The sequence below is a fragment of the Rhea americana genome, unplaced genomic scaffold, assembly GCF_003343005.1.
Source record: "Rhea americana isolate MKP2758 unplaced genomic scaffold, rheAme1 scaffold_215, whole genome shotgun sequence".
NCBI classification, from domain to species: Eukaryota; Metazoa; Chordata; class Aves; order Rheiformes; family Rheidae; genus Rhea; species Rhea americana.
In genome coordinates, this window is record NW_028186305.1 from 869764 (window position 1) to 892399 (window position 22636).

Below are 22636 nucleotides of genomic sequence, written 5' to 3' on the forward strand. Positions count from 1 at the left end.
ATTTATAAAAATAAATTTAGAAATTTTCAATTATTAAGCTTCCCAAAACTCATTTCTCACTAAATTGCCATCACTCTCGTACTTTTAGGATTTAAAGTCTGTCATCAGTTAATGCTTTAAGTAGCTTAACACTTCATTTAAATACAGCTTTGTAACCCACAACAATTACGGGAAGTCATTGTGGCTCTCTTCCAATTTTGCATGTTGGATAGATAAAATTCCTCAAAAGGAATGTTATTTTAAAAACAAACACTGGCAAGACCACCAGATCTGCAGTAAGGGAAAGATTTGATTTCAGAAACAGACAGATTTAATGAACTATCCAAAAAGAGTTTCCCAAAGAACCAGAGCTTTTATCAACCCTTCTGGTCACTCCAGTTAGATCACCTGTACCTTTCGGGGAGGGGGGGGGGGGGGGGGGGGGGAAAGGGGAAACACATCGCATAGCCAAAGTCCAGACATAATACAGGGTTTGACTTCCAGTTTGCCTCTCTTGCCAGCAGATCATAAACAAACCCTGGCTCACCACATAACAGGCCACAGTCTTTAGAGCACCATAAACACACTGGAATAGCCTTAAAAGGCTAACAGTATTGCTTCCCTTAAAGTTCAAGGAAGAAGGGAAAAAAAAAAAGTGAAGTTTACTTCAGGGATAAAATTTGGCAGTAAAAAAGACATTCAGAACAGAAAAACTCTTCTACAACCACTCAGAACAAATCTGTGAGTTAGTCATGCCTGTGTACCATACCTGTCTCTACATTTACTGTGATATTTGGTAGCAAGATCACATACTTAAGTATCTGGCTATTGGCTAGTTAAATGGGTAAACTAAACTGCTTAACATTAAAGTTAAACCATAAACATATCATGGCTCTGCCACAAACTAGAAGAGGAATTAGTGTTCAAATAATTTCTTGAAGATCAGACAAAAGCCAGTTCTCAGATGCGATATGCTCTACAACGATATATAAATTACATGAATATTGCAATGAGCGTCTGAAGAATAACAAAGAAAAAATGCCAGCAGGGAAAAAAAAAAAATACCCACTGTGTCTCCAGTCCCTAAGCTGAAGTTACATTCACCTCTGGGCAGTCTAATATTTACTAATCCCTTTATTTAATCTTTTGTCTCTCAACGTAATTGTAAAACTACATAATCAAGATGTTTAAAATTGGATTTCAAAACCTAACTGAATGCAAGCTGGCCTTGAATGTTGTTACAAGCCCAACAAATGGTTGATGTACTGCCGCCCTGCTCTAGTCACCAGAACAAGTCAAAGCTCTGCACACTGAAATGCTGCTTCTGAGAAGGGAAAGAATAAAGCCTCTGTCTGACTACACAGAAGCAAGAAATGCATGGTTTCTTTGAAAGGGCAGTATGTCCCACTTAGTTTTCCTATGTGCACATTTTTGTATCCAAAGTTATTAAGAGTAGAATTGAGAACCGCTAAACGTTCTTTTGTTAGCACAGTGCTATGTTTAACGCAATTACGGAAGGGAAAAATATGTCATAGAAAGTCAATCAAATCAGATTCAGTTTTTCCTATGTATCCCAAGTTACTTACTTGTGAACTTTTGTACTCAACCATGACCTTTTAAGTCTCAAAAAGGGCCCAAACTTGCCTTACTGTTGTACAGAACACTGTCAATAGGGCAGAAGCATGCTTTGCAAGTAAACTCAGTTTTTTGGCTAGCAAAATAAGTTCAGATGCATAAAAACACTAGAACCCAGCTTTTCAACATATTCACATCTTTCCTACAACAGGAACAAGAAAAGAGTAATTGGCTTGAATAACTTGTAAAAGCTTCTTGTGACAATCTAAAGAAGAAATAAGATAATTTCCAGTACTTATCATCCTGATAATGCTAATGGAAAACAGAAATGTTTTATACAAGATTTTTTGGAACAGTTAGCCGATTTTGACATTCCACAGGTTATATTACACCACTACCATGYCTGAGAAAATCCAGAATGTAAAATTTGCGTTTCTGAAACTTTAAATGAAGTCCAAGAGGAATTAGGTTTATATCAACATCTACTCAAACGTGAATTAACTTCAGTAGTTGTTGTTTTCCTTTACCAGAGGATTCATTCAGTGTACAGCAAAGCAAAATAGAGTTCATTTGATCTTTTCCCATGCAATTTTGCGCCTATTTTGTATTCTCCCCTTCTCAAGCTTAAAAAAAAAAAACAGAGAGAAAGTTTTCTGTTATGGTAAGAAAGTAGTTTTAAATATCTGCAACCAGCTTAAATGCTACAAGTTAATTTTTGCATCCCCCCCCCCAGCCAATTAACTCAAAGTTGTCAAAGAAACACAAATAAGGCCAATTCAGGAATCTTTGGTATTTTTCAGTGGTTCACCAGTACTAACACTTCTAAACATAATCCTTCAATCTTTTCTTCATTTTTTTCCTCCAAGATGACTGTAACAGGCTAAGTATGCCATCATTAAAGGTAAAAAGTCCACAACTACAAACCCTACCTAATTACATGCTCCAAATCATAGGCAGTGCTAAATGGAAGATGTATTTGGTTTGTATATGCTGGCAGCAGTAGTTATATTTGCAGTAAAATCCCACAAAGGCCAGAGAAAATCCTTAAGCTGCTATAAATGTATGTACACTTCACAAAGGCTGCTTTCTTCCCCTCTGCTTTTGAGGGGTGTGCCTCAGTCATAATATATATGTAAATATATACACTAGTTGCCAGCATTGAAGCAAGCAGCACAGAATTAGGTAACATCTGTCAATGGAAAAACAACATTGTCAGAGTCAAAAGGGGTGAGCAGCAGGGTTATTTCATGAAGAAAAAAGAAAAGCAATATACAAGTCCTCTTCAAAAAAAGTTACAAAAGGAGGTTAAGTCTAGTAGAGTCATTTCTTTCTTACACATTTTACTAGCTTCATTCTTTGAAGAACACTGTATATTTCTATTGGCTTTATTTCTGAAAATAAGGTTTGGAAACACTAGCAGTTCCTCTTCTCTCCAGAGAATTAACTGACTAACACTATACCAGTGTTGTAAAAACATTACTTCACACTAAAACAAACACAAGGGCTTTGCTGAATTTAACATTTCCACTTCTAATAGAATACTCCTAGACTTAGAAAATCAAGATTCTTGAGTTCATGTTTGGCCATTCTTATGCTCTGTGGTATTCACTTCATAGATGGAGAAGCTACAATTCAGGTGACATTTAGCATGATGACATATTTAACAAGTGCTATACAACGGCAGAATATTTTATGTTGTATTTCTATCCACTTCACTCACTCCACTTCTACTTCACCCAAATTTACCTCAAGGACAGGTATTTTCATGTTGGTTTTACTCTTATTGCAAAGTAAGAAGCGTTATCTTAAAATCTTTAAGAGTAGGCTACATATGATTTGTGACAGTTATCCAGTCTTCACTGGAGGTTGTTCAAAGCTGGCTGAGCCAATATACTCACCCAGCAGTCTTCTCCTGTAGAGGTTCAAGTTAATGACTCAATATTCAGATATAGAAGACTACATGTCAGTTATTAGGTATACAGGAGAAGAGCATCATTTAACAATCAAGAGAAATTTGTCAGTCTCTTCTGTTGCAGACATTTACAAATAGCCACAAATGAATGCAGCATTTATGTGAACGGTTGCCTCCTTGTATTCTAAAATTTCACAAAATAAGTCATGCAAGGTCTAGAAACATTAGAGAAACATTTGTTACACTAAACATTGTACTTTTGCGTCTCAGAAAAATTAAGTATTCCTTACCTCTTCAGGTCAACTGTTGTGACGCTAAAAACCACTCCCTTCAGCCAAAGAATCATGAAGAGCCTCTGAGAAAAAGGACAGTTTCCTATGCTTTCACCATCACTACCAGCCTGCAAAAGAGAACAGATCATTACTACTAAAAAGTAGCAGTAGGCCACCTACGCACGCTCACAATTACTGAAAGATCTGTATTTTAAAAGATTGAGTAACAAATCACAAATGTTATTGTCTGTATTCTCTTCACATCATAAACTTTTCAAAAGACAGACCTAAGCCCACCATAAAGCCTGCTATCATCTTCTAAGAACATTCCTTTACTGCCAAAGTCCACCTGAAGCACCTAGAGTCGATATCCTGAGGAAATCTCCATAAAACGCACAAATGCGAGCATCCTCAGAACATTTAAGTACTTTTTGTATGCTGGGAAGGTATGTTTGGACTGCATCCATTTAATTTGCTTCCATCCTTTTTGTTTACTTGGACCATCCAAGAATATTTTTACAGCAGGTACAACCAGACTTTTATTATAGAGAAATTTACACATTTATGAAGCTGACTAACCTAATCTGCTTCTCATTTCCACTGGTAGCTGTTCACAAAATGTATCAAAATCAGACTTCAGACAACAAAATAACCCATCTTTCGCACTTAAGATGACCCAACTGCTTTTAGCAGTCAGGAAAGGAGAGCTAACAAAATTTGTCTGAGGAGCCACTTTCTGAATGGCAGATTTCCAATGCCATTTAATTTGTTTGTTTTATTCCTTCTTCTACAATGCACAGTCAATTAACTGTAGTCATCTTCCAGTTTATTGCTCACATCTCTCACTGTGTAGTTCTGTGAAGAGTCAACCAGAACGAGCAACCATAACTCTATCATATTGCAGGTGTTGCAAGGAAAGACATAATCGTTAAGTACATAAGGACATAGGGACTTAACTGACAACACAGTAGTATTCCAAAGCCACTTTTTATAGGCAATTTATCAATAAGTGTCTTTGTCTTATCACAACAAAGATCCATTGCGTAACAACAGTAAGGCACTCCAGGGCACCCAGTGATAGCATGCATCTCATGATTGCTCTCTGACAATGAAGTATTGCATTGCAGAGTTGGAAAACTTTAGTTTTTAGTGGATAAGTTTTAGATACTTGTAAAACCTTGAACCTTGTTGTAAAATTCTAACTTTTGAATAGAAAACTGGTTCAGTAGTTAAAAGACAATCATAAACGTAAAACTATTCATACACCTTGTTTCATGAGTTTCAATAGATTTTGCTTACTACAGTACATACAAGAATAATCTTAATTAATTAGTAAGGTTCTCAAAACCAGGCTAATTCCTTCATTGTTACTTTGTCTTGTTCCCTAGGCCATTTTAATTTAATATCATAGGGTATGCTCGCTGTACTCCTTAGAGAAAGGACACAAAACACTTATGCTCATTTAAAGAGGCCTACTCTAAAAGATTATTTAGAAGTAAAGCCACACAATTGGAAGGGTTAAGCATAAGGCATGGGTGCTGACTGGTTGAGATCCATTAAAAAAAGAAAAAAAAAGGGGGGGGTTGGAAACGAGAAAAAAAATTTTTCAAGAGGTCTGTAAATTAAAAAGACGGAAAGTTTTTCAGTGAAGCTGTGATCTTAAATTCAAAAAGCTATTTTATTTTTTAAAATAAATGCATTTTCAGATAAAGCTGAGACTCCTTTACTAGTTGTCTATAAATGGCAGGACATAAGGACTCAAATTGACTTATCTTGTCTCAGGCTTTTTCCCAACTCATTTCCACAAGTACCTGTCCACCAACAGAGAAGACCATCCTTCTGAATTCTTCGATGCATGGAGTACATAGTTATTTTTCTTCATTCTTTCACCAGTTTCATTAATGAAGATTTGAAAGAAGAAAAGAAGTTGTCTTTTTGCTCAAGTTACAAATTGCCTTCTTTATGTTGGGAAAGTTACGTAAAACTTTTCAGCAGATTAACAATACCAGATTGTCTTAGAGGCTGGCATGAAACTTTTCAGTGCCTGGGAGAAATGACATGCACATGGAATCACCACCACTGAGCTACTTCCCAAGGAACACACTTAAAAAGTAGCCCCAGCTTCTCACCAGCATATTAGCAAAGGTATCTACCAGAAATCAGAAATCTGGGTCAAAGTTTGGTTACATGGGGGCATTCTGCTTTATATCAGCTAAAAATCACAGTTTTCTATCACGCATATAGTAGTTTTAAGAATTCTGGCAAATACATGGATGAATGTGTTCCTAACTTGTAACATGCTAACATTAAGACAGACTGTTCACTCTGTACTCTATCTCCAACATCTGCAAACCCTTACAGATCTTAATATTTAACCACATTGTCATCCCTCTAGATTGCATCGTATACTTCAGAATTTTCCACTAATATAGTTACATTATTGTGCTTACACTGGAGCCAGCCATTTCCTGCAAGTAAATTACGTCAATGGAGATGTATACTTGTCTAACCCCCAATGCAAGATCTCATCTCCTTTTGAAAAATAATACTGAAAACTACAAAAACTTCACCTCATTTAAATAAAGTATTTTTGTACTGCCCAGGCTAATTCACACTTTGAAGTAGAAATGACTGCTTCAGAATTGACCTCAAGCTAGGATTTATGGTAACTTCAGCAATGCCATCTAAACCAAAGCACATGAGTTATGCTGCAGCAACAGCACACTTGTGCTTGTCCTTGTCCAGTAAGTGTCAATTTAAGTTTTATCTCATTTACTCAGACAGAAAAGCTATCACCCTTTCTTTAAAGTAAAAGTGAGAATGTGGGCATTTGCCAAAGTACAATACCCCAAGGGCATAAAGCCATTAAGTCAACTCACAGTAACTGTTCACGTTGCCATTGTCAATGGAAATGTCCTGATCTGACATCTGTTGTCACACTTATACGTCTTCAGCCTATTCTTCTCACACTAGCTACGCTTACAGGAGTTAATACATGACTTAGTCAAGATTAGCTTTCCTCGCTCTTCATCTTTTATTCAGCATCTCTGATCTGAAAACCAGAAAACAGAACTGGTTCAATATGACATACACTGTCAGAAACCTTGTTTTATATGGACTGAGGAAATCCTTAAATAGAAGGAACAAAGTCACATAACAAAGAGAAGAATCACTGGATGCAGCTGCTTGTCAACGTACAGACGATCCCCAGCATCACATGAAGTACAGAGGCTTAGCTTCAGTGCCACAACATCAACAGATTTAACCGATGCATTTCTGGAGGAGAACATTGTTAAATAAGTGCTAATCAATTCCCATCATTTCAGACCCACGTTTGAAAATGCATGAATACTGTTCTAATGGACAAGGGGTAACCATAAGAGACAACTTGCTTTTACAAGTCACTTCACTCATTTGTGGGCTGCAAAACATGACTTAAAAAAAAAAAAGTACTGCTGAAGGCTAATTAAGAACTTCTAAGATACATGATCTGCCAAGTGAAGAACCAGTAGGTGATCTCATTTCCCCTATGCCCCAGATGTAAAGCAAAAAGTTACCAAACACTTTGAAAAGTTGAGAACTAAAATGCTTTTGATGAAAGCATCAGATAAAAAAGCAAAATGGTTCTTCCATGCACTAACTGGAATTACACTTTTTGCAAACAAATCAAACTATGAAGATTTATTACTACAAAGATTTAGGACTTTTCATAAACTCAAGAGGAAGATGTAACACCACTTTTGAAGCACTAAGTATGTGGCTGTACAGCTTTTGCTGCCTGTCAATCTGATGTAAAAAGAGGAGCGACCCTTTGTCTGCAAAATGCAGTGCACCAAGGACAGAGAAAAGAATTTTAATGTTAGTGACTGACAAATGTTAAACATTTTTATATCAGACAAACTTTGGAATTTATCAGCTGCAACAGCAATGCAGCTTGAAAGCAAGTTAATACACTGGATTAAACTCCCTGTCTTCTTTCATATGTTATAATTCCACTGCGAAGCTTTATTATTTCTAGTGGAATATTTAAAAACTGCAACTGAAATAAATCAATGTGAAATTCAGGAAGTAATTTTGCTTAATTATATTACAAAAGAAATCTTAGTCCGTTTGGAATCCAAAGCAGAGCTGCTCCTAAATCATAGAGCTGAACATGAAATAGTTTAAAATTTAAGGCACAACACGGAACAGTTGCTTTCATGAAGGTCAGTTTTCCTAAGTCAAAACCAAAACTAAACCCAAAGTGATTTCAATGAGAGCTGAAAAAGGTTAAACGCATTTATGCTGTAATACCAACTTCTACAGTAACTTTTCTTCTCTCCCAAGCGAACAATATTCAGAATGAACAAGCAATATAATGAACAGTATTTTCTTTTATTTCAGACAGACAAGCTTTTTGGATAAATTGAATCAGAAAAAGAAAGTATTACAGCCCGTTAACATACAGTAATGCCAATAAAACCTAACGCTTTCCCACAGCTGCAGCTGAATACCTAAACCGAGCACAGATTTATGTCTACATTCAAAAGTTTGTCCCATTTATGCTCCAAAAAGTCCAAAGATATTCGGAGCACATACTGCAAAAGGAATGTAGTTAGAATGCCAAGAAACTTTTGGCTTCAGCGCTCTTGAGCTGAGAAATTCTGCTATGTAACTGTTTGCCTGAGAGGTCCGTTTAATATCATCTTCCATTTGATACGCTGAGAGCTACAGCACAGATCTGTTATGACAGATCTCTGTTAAGAGAAAAACCATACTGGAGATGCAACATATTCTTCTCCTTAAATCATAAAAGTGTTTTTTTTTCAGAGGGAGATGAATTTGGAGGATATTTTAGAGTGCTGATTTTCTTCATCAGAATAGAGCTGTACTGATACTAAACTGTAAGCCTTTAGATATCGTTACAATATTCTGAAATTATACAAGATCAGTCTCATAAGGGATTAATCAAATTACAACTGTTTCTTAAATTCACTGTTAGAAGCCAGAAATTTAGCATCACCTGATCTTTGAATTCAGGTCAAAACATTCTAGGATATCTTCAACATTTAACTCCCATCAACATCAATTTCATTCCTCAGGAGCAGAGGAAATATTAAATGTTGACTTCTCTATCCTAATTCAGTCTAGGTTATTTGCTAATTCAGCAAGATTATTCTTGCTATATAGAGAGGAGCTCTGAGTTTTTATTCAAATTCGTTTTCAAAAAAACAGATCTTTAGTACCAAATGATACAAACCTTCCTACATTTAAGACTATTTTCAGTTATCACCAAATCAAGCTGCTATCATCCATTGAAGGACTTGAACATAAGAGTAATGTGAAGTTCTTAACTACAACTCAATACCAGGTATTTCACTTGCATGGCTTAGGACCAGAGAGAAAGAAAAAGCATTAACACTGCACACAGCAAGGTAATATGGTATTTTTCACTAGTGAGTATTTTGCTTAAAGATGAAAGAGAGCATTAGTCCTAAAAAGCCTAACTTCAATATATCAGAAAGGAAAGTACAGTGCCAAATAGCGTTTAACTTGACCTAAGACCTATGACCAAGTCATACTATGCTAGAGACGCTACTCAGCGGTCTGAAAGTCTGAAAAAACAATTGCCATAGACAATTTGTCACAGCGAGAAAAGGTTAAAGATGTTCAGTTGCCTTAAGCAAAATTATATATTTATATAGGCAAGGCTGAAAAGGTGTCAAAAAAGGTGACAGAACAGACCTTATATTAACCATCAAATGTGACATGGAAAGAAAGATCTGGGCATTCAGACACTGCAGTGCATAGTCTACAAAATAACATGAAAAACAAGCAGGGCTGTTTTTCAAAGAGACTTAAGTAGGAAAATAAGTTCAAACACGAATGGAATAGTTACAAAACACTGAAACAAATAATGAGTATGCTCACTGAGAAGACAACCTGGTTTATCATAGCCCACAGACTTAAACTACTGGCAACTCCCAGTGCCAAGTAGCTCAGCCCATGCAAGAGTGCCAGCTACTGCTTCTCCCACTGTCTGGGAGGTTGAGTTTAGCTGATCCAGCCAGTGTGGTAGCCACCTCCTCCCTTTCTCTTTCCTCAAAGCAGTTATTTCATTCAACAAGATTATTCACAGACACACACACAAAAGAGGGTACCAAGTAACTGTATTTCTTTAACTGCTAAACATGCTAAGGGATGAAAAAGTAAGTTTTCAGTGTAAAACTTTTCTCATTACAGCAACAAAAATTAACTTGACTCTCATACAAGAGCCTGTACAGATTAAAACTACCAAAGTAGTGCTGAAATTTACTGAAGACTAATCAACAAACAAGCAAAGAAACATTTAAAAGGATCCCAAAGCCCTTAGTCTACTGTATACACCTGACAGACTGGAGAGTTAAACAGAGTTTAAAAATCCTAGTCCTGAATGACTGTGAAACTGTTTCAAAGAGCAATTAGTTAACAGGAGCACATTATGAGCTTCCCAAACTGCACTGAGTGACTGCAGAAATAACAGTAAAGTCAAAGTGCATCCAATGAGAAGTATGATACAGTTCACTTGCCATCTATGTAAATAAAACTGAAGAGAAGGGCAGAACACCAGAAGACCTTCCTTAGTACCATTTCCTAATTTATCCAAAACTGTTAAGGGAAGTTTTCCCCAATTTGATATACGAGAAAAGGGAAGGAGGTTGATTGAAGAGAGAAAAATCCATTTTAGAAAAAAGCATGTCACAAAATACCTTTTTGTCAAGATGACTAATGAAGCTATTTGACTACACCATCAAGAAAGTGTCCACTCCTCTGAACAGGTCTGGAATCCACAGAGTCCRGAAAATTAAAGTGCAAACAAGTAAACAGATTTAAATACTCTTCRGTTTTTCCTAAAGTCTTGAATTCAGCAATTCTGAAACATATGGTAGTTCTCAAAAAAAAAATCTACTGGGAAAAATACATGAGAAAAGCAGAATGATGCAAGCTCATTACCTCAAAAGAGCCACTAACAATCAATCTTGTGTTTCATGAACAGTAGTCTCATTAAAAACTCAGTAAACTAACAATAATCCTATATGGATTYGAATTTTAAGAGGAAATTGTTTAAGGTAAACTAATGAAGTGATTCAAGAGAAAAGCATGCAGCAAATTCAAAGTCCCAGAGATGAAAGAATACAGAAAGGAGTGGTTCAGTGTTCCACACATGACTACTGAAAACAGTCTGGTAGTATCAGTCTAAATCCTTGCAGCGTCAACTCAGACCTTTATCTTGCCAAGCTGGATAAACAGAATTCCACGCTGTTTACTGGGCAGGGTTTTCAGATAAGATGTAAAACACTATGTGCATGTAAAGACTGTAAGAACATAACACCAATCAAATGCTTCTTCTGTATGGTGCCTTATACCAACTGTTTTCTGCTTCTGTTCAGCCAGCGGATGGATAAGATTCAAGAATGTTTACATCGAAGCATTTATTTTGGAAGCCAAAATATGTCTTAAAGAGCCCCAAATATCAATGAAGCATCGTTAAAAGAATAAAAAACCTATGAAGGGATTAAGTTGAAGAGTTCTGGACTAAAAATGTGATTTGTATATAATAAACAATGTTACAGGTTTAGCTCAATTGGTTAGAGTGCGGTGCTGCTAATGCCAAGGGTGCGGGTTCAATCCCTGTATGGGCTACGCTGAGGGTTGGACTAGATGATCTCCAGAGGTCCCTTCCAACCTTACCATTCTATGATTCTATTTCCACACTTTCATATTCATTTGTTTGATAGGAGGTTGTTTTGTTTTCATGGGAGGAACAGGTCAGGGAGAAAGCTAGAGTTAAACCCCGATCTTTGACGTCAACTAAATCTGGTTGAACTAGATTTAATCTGAGATATGACAAGACAGAAAGGACACTTCTACTTACCACTTCATCTTCTATCTTGGCTCTCCAGAACAGCCAACAGTTAGTGTCCCAATTTAAAGGTGACAGCTTTTGTTTCTGTTAAGTTTGTCTGCCCAGTGGTATGAGAACACTTAAAAGGGCAAGAGTAGCACCTTCTGACAAATGAGGTTGATATTGCTGATAGCCTAAAAAAGTTTCCTGACACAATATGCAAAACAGACACTGAATCTCAGAACAAGGGAAAAAAGAAAACAAACAGCATAATGTAAAAATTTCAGAGTACTATCAGGATCTTCTTGTCATGTTTTGGTACGGATTGAATATATTCAATCCATATAATCAAAGTATTTTACTACAGAGTTACTGGAAATCGACAGTTAGTGGCAGCAGCAGGTACTGCCTGTAACACACAAAGAACTCAAAGCAATGAATTTCATCATCTTAGCTACATTGAAATGAGCAGCTAAATTTTACTCTAATCTTAATATTGAAAAATTATCTCTAGTTATACTTGACACATGCTACTACAGGACACCTTTCTTCCAGATTCAGCTGTTCTGGTAAGAAGCGTAAAACAAGGAGTTAGGACAAGGAGCTATGAAAAAAAAATAACAAAGTTTAGTTTGCCTACTTTGGTGGTACTGGTAATGAAGTGAATTAGGCTCTTCATTATTGAAACACATTAGAAACAGCAGATCTGCTACACCAGCAAAACAAAACAGCAACTTCAACAATTCCTTCCAGCATGTTTGTTGCCTTCTCCCACCAAACATACCAACAGGTGGTCAAGCAATGAATGCTTCACAGCTGAAAACATCCTCTCATTTTAAGGATTAGCCAGTAGGAGCTGCTATCACCATATCCTTGTGAAAGGAGAAAGGGTAAGACTTGGAAACCACTTTCTACACATACTTTGCCTAATGGGATATTACTAGTCCATAGCCCTAGAAGCAGAATTGCCCAAAGACAGTGATGTGGATCCCATCTGAAGAGTTTGGATCACCTCATAACAAAACTAAAGAGGATAGAAGGAAGAACATTTGAAATATTTGCCCAAAACAGTACTGTGAGCCTCACAAATATTGTTTGTCTTTACCTTCTCTTTATGTTAAAATTCACATTTGGCAAAGATGTTGAATAGCTAGCGCACTAAATTCCTTTATCTCCTTTCTGAGTGCTTATTACAGCTGACATTTGTCATGTTTGTGAATCGACTCTTTCCTTTAAAAGCCTTTGTTAAAAGAAAAAAATCTGTAGCGCATTTAAAGATCCATGTTGGCCTCTTAAAAGAGACGGGAGCAAAGGCAAATCTCAGACAACTTCAGGCTGCTGCATATCTCTACGTTTCAAGGTGCAGGTCCCATGTAGTCCAGCTGATAYCACAGCACAGCTTTTTAGCAGAGCCACTGCACTTTCAGTAACACAAAGCAGTCTCTAATGTATTTTGAAACCTATCCTGCTCGTTTTCTGCTAATGTAAGTTAAAAATTCACTAAAATTTCAGTCAAAACACAAAATAAGCATGCAGCATAAATTAAAAAGCTATCCATGCTATTAAATATCTGACAAGCAAGTGAACTCCTACAATTCTTTTATAAGGCTAAGATTCCAGATAAGACATCCACTATCTTTCTCATAACTTTAAAGATCAGGAGTCAGACAGTTTAAACAGTTTCTTCTACAGCGTGCTGCGTGTTGCAGGCAGATGAGCCTATAGCATCACAGACAGTGCAAGAAGCAAAGTAACTTTTCCTATATAATCCTGTTCTCTAACCGCATTATTAACCTCCATTGTAAGTTTCCCCACTACCTATCAACTGCTTTTAAACACAGAAGGCAACTACTTCTAAAGGATGTGGCAAGATAAGCGTATGCCTCATTACCCTCTACAAAGAGGAAAATATATTGCAGGAAAAGAATGTACATTAGCCTCCCAAGTTGGAGACATCTGACCTCAGAAACCAGTGAATGAAGTTTACAGCAGCTATATCATAGCCTTATCCTTATAGGAATAATACTGGTTAGTGTAGCCCCTTTATTTGACCTTTATAAGGGGATTTAAGAAAAGCGTGGTAATTTGATACCAATTAGACTTAAACTTTCAGGCAAATAAAAAGCAGTTTTAGTTCTATAAAGCAATTTAGGTAATCACTACTATCTTAAATAGCTAGAGACCTTTAATAAAAAGCACAGAAAAAAAAACAAAAAACAAACAGACAAAAGAGGCAAAAAGTTCTTACCCTAGAATTCACTGCAAATAAAAAACGGCCTCAGGAAAAAAAGTGAAATTAACTTCTTGCATGTTCTTGGGATTTAACTATTAAATCAGGGAAAAGAATGCTTATCTTCCCATTCAAATTGCCTCTTAAAAGTCATTACTTTTCAGATAAGCCACCGCCGTGTTAGACATTTGACTGTAGCAGCAACAGACCATCTTAGGATGATGCTATTTTTAGCCTCGGAATGTTGCTCATAAAAAAAAAAAAAAAAAAAAAAAAAAAGACTTGTCTTGTACAGTTCCATGCAACTCTTTGTTCATCATCATCCAATTCTCAGTGTAACGCTTTTGGAAAAAAAAAGCTTTGGGATTTTCATCATATATTAAAGTAACTTCGTAATTCAGCAGAAATTAATTAAGCGTTTTCAGTTCTTTAGAGAAAAGAAATTATCTCATGTTCATCCTTTGGGAGACTCAGATAGAGAGCCAGATCAAAACCCGTATTAGACACTAACCACTAGTTTTCTTCAGTGAAGAAATTATGTTATCAATACAAAAAAAAAAGAGACTGTGGATAATCACAAACATGGTTTTTTTCTAGATTAACCTAAGAAAAATAGAGTAATTAAGTTACTTAATAACTATAGAAACTGTCATCTCTAACCCTCTTATTTACAGTGCCTTTAACAAAGTGATTTAGTTGTAACAAACCTAGATAAGATAAAAATAGCCAACTGACTAAAATYTGGTATGTAACACATTCTTACCATATTCTAGGGTAAATCTAGAACTATATAGTAATAAGTTTGTTTAGGTAGTGCTTGAAACTTGCCGTTGGGTACCTGGCATTCGAACTTGGAACAGTCATTGTGAGTGACTGTATCCCCTCTCCACCCCCCAAATTTGCTAACAAAGTACAGAATGTGCTTTGGCTACAGTCCAAGGGACCTATTTCCAAATCTTTCCACAAACGAAGCACCTCTGACATTTACAGGAAAGAACTGCAAACTTTGTCGCTGGGACTGAGAAGCTCAAATAAAATTTCTGTCTTTGGTATTTAAGTTTTCTTCAAACAACCTTCTGAGCATACACCACTTCTGCAGAACAGAAAACAAAGATCTTTGTTTATGGTATACTATAACCTAATTTACAGAGCTAAGACAACCAGTGTGTTAGACAGGTTAGCAATAAAGAGCTGCTCAAGCTTCATCCCATGCGTTGCTCCTTCTCCACCAACAGTCAGGTCATAAAGTTGCCACGTTGACTTAGATTTAATCTAGGAGCAGAAGAGCCAATGCTCTTGGGGAAAAAAATAGCTCAAATTCTCAAAACTCACTGAATCAGAGGCGTAGTTTTGAACCTGTACACCTTGATAACAGCATACTCCAAAGTTCTAGCTAGGAAAAATGTTATCCTGGATTGCAATGGTGTTGGATATTTTTTATACAATGTAATACAACAGCAGGGTTTTGGTGGAAGCTTTCTTTTTTTTAAATTTGCTCTTTTTTGCTTCTGGTTCCAATGAAGGTATTGTACAGTTCATTTATTAAAAGGCATCTCTRTGAACATATTCTACACCCCTTGGGATACAGTATCCAAATTTTTCATTCGCAGAGTAGAACTTCCTCCTTCAGGACATTTTGCTTCATCTCATTAAGCTACAGTACAGCATGTCTCACTAGACTAATACAAGGATTGAAAGACKAAAGAAATACATTTATGCTTACTTTGATTTTATTTTTAGACAAAAACCACATTAAGAAAAAAAACTATTTCCTTTATTTAAAAAAGCAGCTCTGAAAGTACAGACTGTCAGACTCTAGCCAAACTAGTAATGCTTTAACAGAGCCAAAAAAGTCTGAAGCTGATCCAGTAGCACTGACTGATCTCATTAGTTCTTCTCAGGAAAATATACAGATATGACTTCACTCCTGGATTACACTCCTATATTTAGTTTATACCTAATATGGATATTTAGTGTACAGAACTAAGCCATTTCCTTTCCTCGTGTAAAGTTCCTTGCCCTTTGTCTAAGCAACAATACAAGGAATCAGTTTGAACTCTTCAAGAACCCATACACAAAGACATCTGTAATTAATAGCAGTTTAGCTTATGTTTTTAACTTCAGCATAAATAAACACAGCATTCAGAGCTATAAAATCAGATTGTGCCACAACTGCACATTTAACCCGTTGGGGAAAAAAAATCAAAACAATTTAAAAGATTTAGCTATTCCTTCACAGGAAAAAATATTCTAAATAAAGGATTTAAAACTCCTGAAATCAAAACTCTATTTGAACTAATATGATGATGATTTTCCTTGATTTTGTTTTGGGAGGTTTTAATTGTTAAAATATTCAAACACTCCTGTTATAACTAATGAGAATAAAAGGAGCACTTAATACCCTTTTTAGTGAAAATGTATCATTTTGAAATCATGAATATTTATAATTTCAGAAAAATGCAAGAAAAAACTTGACTGGAACAATAAGTTATTTGCTATCAGTTATTTTAAAAAAATTTTGAAGACAAAAATCAACTTAGTTGGACAACAAATACAGAGGTAAATTACTTTTTCCATAGATGGTCAACTTGCAACCAAACATCAGCTTAACTACTTGGGCAAACTAAGTGAAGGGACCTGATTTAAAAAACAGTTTTCACAGTTCCAAATGTGTCTACACTGGCAGACAAAAACACCTTACTTTCTCCTGCACTGGCTAGTTAGGGTTTTGTAGAACTGCACTGCTCATCTGGACTCTAACGCTTATCAGTTGCAGGGCCTAATTGGCAACAGACCACCTCATTTAAAAAAAATGAATTTGATTACTGACAAATATAGATATCAAATCTTTAAAACAGTTTTGGCGGATTTCTAAGTGGTATCTCTGGCCCAATCAGAATTTGGACTCAATGCAGACACCGTTATAAGAGTGCACAGGCCTTGTGTTAGCCACCTCAGAGCAAATAATAACTGTCTCATTTAAAAGAGAATCTGAACATAGTGGTGAGAAAACAAGAGCTCAGAGCTCTTTCTGTCCCTTTTGACTAATGTAAACTTTTAAAATCAAATTTGAACCTGCAAAGTACAAAAGTCACTTTCTAAAGTACATGAATAGCTAAAATAGCAATTAATTCCCTGGTTAGCCTCTCCCAAATATAGGTTTTATAAAGGACAACTCAACCTTCAAAAATCCACAAGTTCAGTAACAAGAACCAGCTACAGGACAGGCTACTTCTCTGTTCACTCTATTCACATGAAAAGGAAAACGGTAACACTTTTCAAATACAAGGAAAACTCTTCCCTTATGGTTCCTTCCAGAAGATTAGATCAGGATAGTCAGTAGAACACTGGACAATGATATTGAGGCTCTTCAGGCTGCAAGAGTAATGATCATTAACTTCTTAGGACGCTAATACTGTCACTGTGCTGCCCACTGAAAGATTATCAGACCCTCCCACTCGCTTCCTAACAGTGGAACAGTGAGTTTATATGAACATTCCTCATCCACATGTTACCTCTCAACAGTCAATTATCTCTACCTAGAGTCAAGGTATCTCTTTCAAGAGGCTTCTCACTCTTTCCAAATATTTTCATATTATCTTTGATGTCACATTAAGTATACTCATCCCTGCATCTGTGGACTCCTTATTACACGCACACAGAAGCTGACATAAAAAAGCATCAAGCCTAAGACTCAGACTACTTCTGTCCTCGATGTGCATTTTTTTCCTTGACTTTTGATAAATTCCAGAGCTTAGAGTTTGCCCCACAGTAAGTGTTTGAATACACAGAGGATTGCTTCTCTTGCACCTTCAAGTCCTCTAGTGCTTAGCCTGAGACATTTCTCATCTGTGAAAACTGAGTAGGTTTGTCTTTTACAGCAGTATCTATGTTCAAAGAACGCAGTTGGGGTTTAGAGCATTTGTAGCAAGTGACTCAGAAGTACCACCTCRGATGACCGTACAATCCTAACCGTCAGATTATCAGACTGTGAAGGGCAGTGAGCTGAAATTCAGGAAATCAGCCAGCTCTCATACCATTTTGTGAGGAAAGGAGGAAAAGTGCACAAGAGTCAAAATCTTTCAACTGCAAAGTAAAACAGAAAGTCTCCTGACAGTATAACTGAACTGTCCAGATATTAATCACTGGGAAGTGGAGGATATATGCTAATGAATAAAACCACTGCCACTGAATTTTATTCAGAAGCAATTTCTGTCTGAAGGAAAGCTAACTGATCTGTTTAAACTCTTTGGAAATGACTTAAGTTTTTTTTTACTTTTCAATATTTTGGAAAAAATGTAAAGTTGAAATTTGAAACCATCTCAGTGTTTGCAAATTGGATATTGTACAAAGTGCATTTCTATATTAGCAATTAGACTCGAGTCAGAAAGACAAGGAGGTTTCTGGCTATTAGAACTCTCCGAAATGGAATTTTAAGGAGTACAGTTTGCTGGCTAAAAGGGGGAAAAAGTGATTTATTATGATTAAGCACAGGCTATATCAAGATGYTCATGCCTCAGCTTATAAAGGATCACTTATGATACTCCTGCATTTGCCCAAAAACAATAACCTGCACATGAAGTTTTGTTATCTATACCAAATGCAAATCAAAGGCAGGCTGAGAAAATTCTCAGGTGCTGAGGTTATTACATCATAACCTCCAAAGGATAATCTTGTATGTAAGGAAAAGACTTATCTAATCAGATTATCAAGTGGCAAGCCTGCCCTGGCAAGATTGAATCTCAGAGGCAACACTGCATGTTTCTAGTCATGTTATTTCCTAATACAGATTACCTTTTAATTGTATGGCTACACTGCAGTTGACAAAAGAAAACAAAAACCAACGATGACAAACAAACAAGTTCATGGGATGGTTTGTTATACATCAATATACACCAGCTAKACTACTCCAGAGTAACACAACAGAGCTTAAGCAATGATACTCACAGGCCATAAGCAACCAGAAGACAAAGCCAAACCTCAATGTCAGCAATTCAGACAAATTATATTTTCTCTTACCCAGCACTGAACTGGTATCATTGCTGCCCACTGCTACACACGTACACATGCATAAATCCCTTTCCTGCCATGGGCTCTGACATTTCATTGAACAAAGGACAACAAAACTGATCCAGATGCTAGAAAGCAAGCAGTTCACTTGCCAATTCTGTTTAATTTGGATGTACAAAGTGTAGACGAAATTCTGCCAATGCTTTAGAGTTGGGTATCTTACTAAATGTGAATTCACAGTATTTTTCCATGGACAGTACAATTTACAGGTCAATTGTGCTTTAGATAGAGACGCTATCTGATTTCAAAACAGGTGCCCAATTTCGCAATGATATCTTGCTTGAAATCTACCTAAGATAGGTCTAAGATATCTCAGGTCTAATTAATTTGCAAGTATACACACACTGCGCAATTTAAGAAGAGAGCAGCTTCCTTAATGATTACCCACATATAATCCATACACGTTACCATAAGCCAACGCCTCATGTCAACAGATACATGACTAAGAATTACTTGTTTGTTATTTTCTTAAACACTGAACTTGTTGATCAGCTGTGTCTTCACCTTGCTATTACAAAAGAATGGCATCACTGATTACCCTCTACAACACCATGGGTTGAGCTTTGAGCAGCTTCCATCCACATCTTTTTTGTGCACCATCTTAAATAAACCATTCAAGTAGCTGTATAAGCTTTATTCTGTGGTTTCACAGATCAGTGGTTCTATTGGACCAGATCAGTCTGCCACACTTTTTATTTACAGTAAAAATCCAGACATGATCAACTAAACTCCAGTTGTTATAAGTGGCTTAAAAGAGTTGTATCCAAATCACAATCCTCTATTTTCTATGTACGTGTTCATTACATTGCAGTCTTCACTACTCTAAAATGCCACTAGGGCATACAAAATATTCTTATTAGACAATGGAAGCAGGCCTCCCTTATTAACAAACATGTGAACATAGTAGGAAACTGAATGAAATAAGATACATCACTAGTTTCTCCTAATCAGCTCTCAGAGGAAAGGCTTGACAAATATTTACAGTACGTTAAAAGAGCTGCAGGCAGCCCACCAGCACTCTAATGAAAATACTGCCAAAGTTACTCATTACATGAGATTAAAACAGACATCATTCACCTCAGTTCCAGCACTATACTATAAATATTTTCTTATCTAAATATCCTAATTCTGCACACGCTTTATCACAGAATATGAAAATACAAGTTATAACAGACTGATACACTGCTTGTTTGAACAAATTAAAGCAATCTATGGGTGTCTATCGGTTATCTGTAACTGAAAGCTAACCATGTGTGCACTCCTCACTATGCTGTGCCACACCTCCTTCACCAATTCTGTTACTGATCACAATTTAATAAGGTGCAAACCCAACATTTTGGGCATGAAGCCAAATAGATTCTCCTGCTGCTTCACAAATCTGCTCTCAAGCTTTAATCCATACCTTTGTTTCATCTTACTCTGGCTGCTACAATCCTTTGTACACAGGTCATACAGTTGCCGCCCTTCAGCCGCGGGCATTTGGCACAGATTTCTTTTTTGGTCAAGAAGTCTTTCCATTATCTCTATAGTAAGAGCTTCACTGGTTAACAGCGCACAGGTTGAACTGAGACCTCATATACAGTTCTAGAAGTGATTATCCATGTTGTGAAGTCTTGTTCTAATACTCAGTAACTGCACAGTTTTTTCTAGATTGTACCTATATTCAGGTGGAAAATGTGAAATAGATGAAAGCAGACAATCTGCTCCCCCTTTACACAACACAAATGACTAAATCAAAATCCAATCTACTTTTCTAAACAGACACTATTAACTTCATTGACTAACCCTAAATATTTCACTTTTATAGGAAGTGATCATCTTAGAAAGCTAGAGAGGTAGAAAGCGAAACCTCTTTACCTGAGGACCATGAAGACAGACAAGAATAACTTCTTTTTTAACTTGAGATCTACCCTAAAGGCTGACAGTATACAGTTTGCACAGTTATTCATAACACTGGAAAAAAGACTTCCTTGAGGGAGATAGTACTCACTGATAACCTTGAAAATAGCCTTCTTAAATCCATGCCAATAATGACGTTTCAACTGAGAATGACAAAAGAATTTCCGATTTTTTACTTTTCACATATTCTAACATCCTTATTGGTCCAATATTGATTTGAGTCAATATATCCTTCGCACAAATAACACCACACCTTCTTCCATGTTACTCCTCATGCACTAAATATCCTCTTTAAATAGATCCACAAAGCTTATACTTCCCCTTCAAATCTATGGGTCATCAATCACTGTCCTGATTTCTGTTTGAAAGAAAGAAAGAAAGAAAAAGCCTACCAGCTTTAGGACAGATGAAGGTAAGCTGGCATGTTATACATGTTATAATAAAAATCTGCCACTGTAAGTTATAGATTAGTGCTGTAATTGTAAGCTCTAACCTCTACACTGAAATCTAAATATTTTGACTAAAATCAGGTCTGGAATCCTCCACTTCAATGTTTTCCCCTAGGTCCTGTTAGTAGTTTTAAGATGCAGTAACAAGTCTAAAAAGGATRAATTCAACATTTTAGAAGTATTATTTAATAAATAAAAAATTAATGACTTATTTGCAAGCATGTATTTAGCCTAATGGAGTTTTTCATGTTTTTTCATGTCACCATGGCTTCTAAAATAAGCAATTTCAAAAAACTCAGATGAAGGCTTTCCATTATTTTCTTACTGCAACAGAAAAGAAACTTCAACAGAAGAATTAAAAGTTTGAAGAAAGTCTCTTTAGAAACCAAGTAAACCGTTGGGGGGATAGGCAAATACTGTTTATTCCCGATCTTCTTGATATGAAGCAAAAAAGAAAGATGCTGCATCACTAGAGCCCCCAAAGATGTAAAATATTGCATCATACTGCCATAAGTGAATGCAAAATATGTGGAGATACCATATGGTATCTTTGCTAGATAAGGGCAGCACAACACATGCTAGTTTTTTTTTTTCCTTCTAGTAAAGCGGTGATGCGTTTGAACACTGTGGTTTCAGCCACAGCAGTTAACATTTTAGACGGGTGACTCGGTGGAAAGCAACTAGTATTTTTATTACCTTCCTCTGCGTACACACACACACACTTGGGCACACAATGCAGGAAGAGCRAGGGCTCCCGCGGTACGTGCAGCAAGTTTTCCCTCTCTGCCGCCGACACCCAGCCCGGCTGCGCCCCAGCTGCAGCCTCCGCTCGTCTCTCCTTGGCTCTCGGGGAAGAAATTTCCAGCAAACGCGCACAGAGACACTTTTCAGAAGTGCCTGGCGGCCCCTCGCCCGGCTCCCCCCGCCCTCCCTGGCGGGGGCCCCGCTCGGAGCCGCGCCCGTCCTCAAGTTCACACCCCGGGCGGCGCCGCCGAGGGGCGGCGGCGGCAACAATAGGCGCGGAGCGGCGAGCGGGCGGGAGGCGGCGGCGGCCGCGCCCGCTCCCGCCGCCGCCAGCAAGTTGCTGAGGGAAACTTGGAGCCTCCCGGGCCGAGCGGCCGGCGGGGAAGAGCCGGGCGGGAAACGGCGGCGGGGCGGCGGGGGGCAACCAACGGTCGGGACCCCCCGCGCGCGCCTCACCTTGACGAAGAGCTCGATGACGGGCTCCTTGTCGCCCTCCTTGAGGCCGTTGACGGGCACGGACAGCGCCATGCTTCAGCCGCCGCCGCCGCCGCCGCCTGCTGCTTCTCCTCCGCTCCTCGGCTCTGCTCTCCCTCCGCCTCGCCCGGTGCTCGCAAGCCGCGACGGCGCCGCGCCACCGCCCGC

The 22636-nt window shown here is 37.5% G+C and overlaps 1 protein-coding gene across 1 annotated transcript in view; it reads right to left on the reverse strand.

The window, feature by feature from the left end:
• The window catches only part of CLIC4 (CLIC family member 4), a 34584-nt gene extending 11954 nt beyond the window's left edge, over positions 1-22630 (reverse strand). Inside the window, exons 1-2 of the mRNA XM_085305018.1 lie at positions 22451-22630; positions 3757-3866 (exon numbers count right to left, since the gene is read on the reverse strand). Of these exons, the coding sequence (XP_085161144.1) occupies positions 3757-3866; positions 22451-22522 (182 nt within the window). The 5' untranslated portion in view covers positions 22523-22630. The remainder of the gene's footprint in view (positions 1-3756; positions 3867-22450) is intronic.
• Positions 22631-22636: the final 6 nt, after the last annotated feature.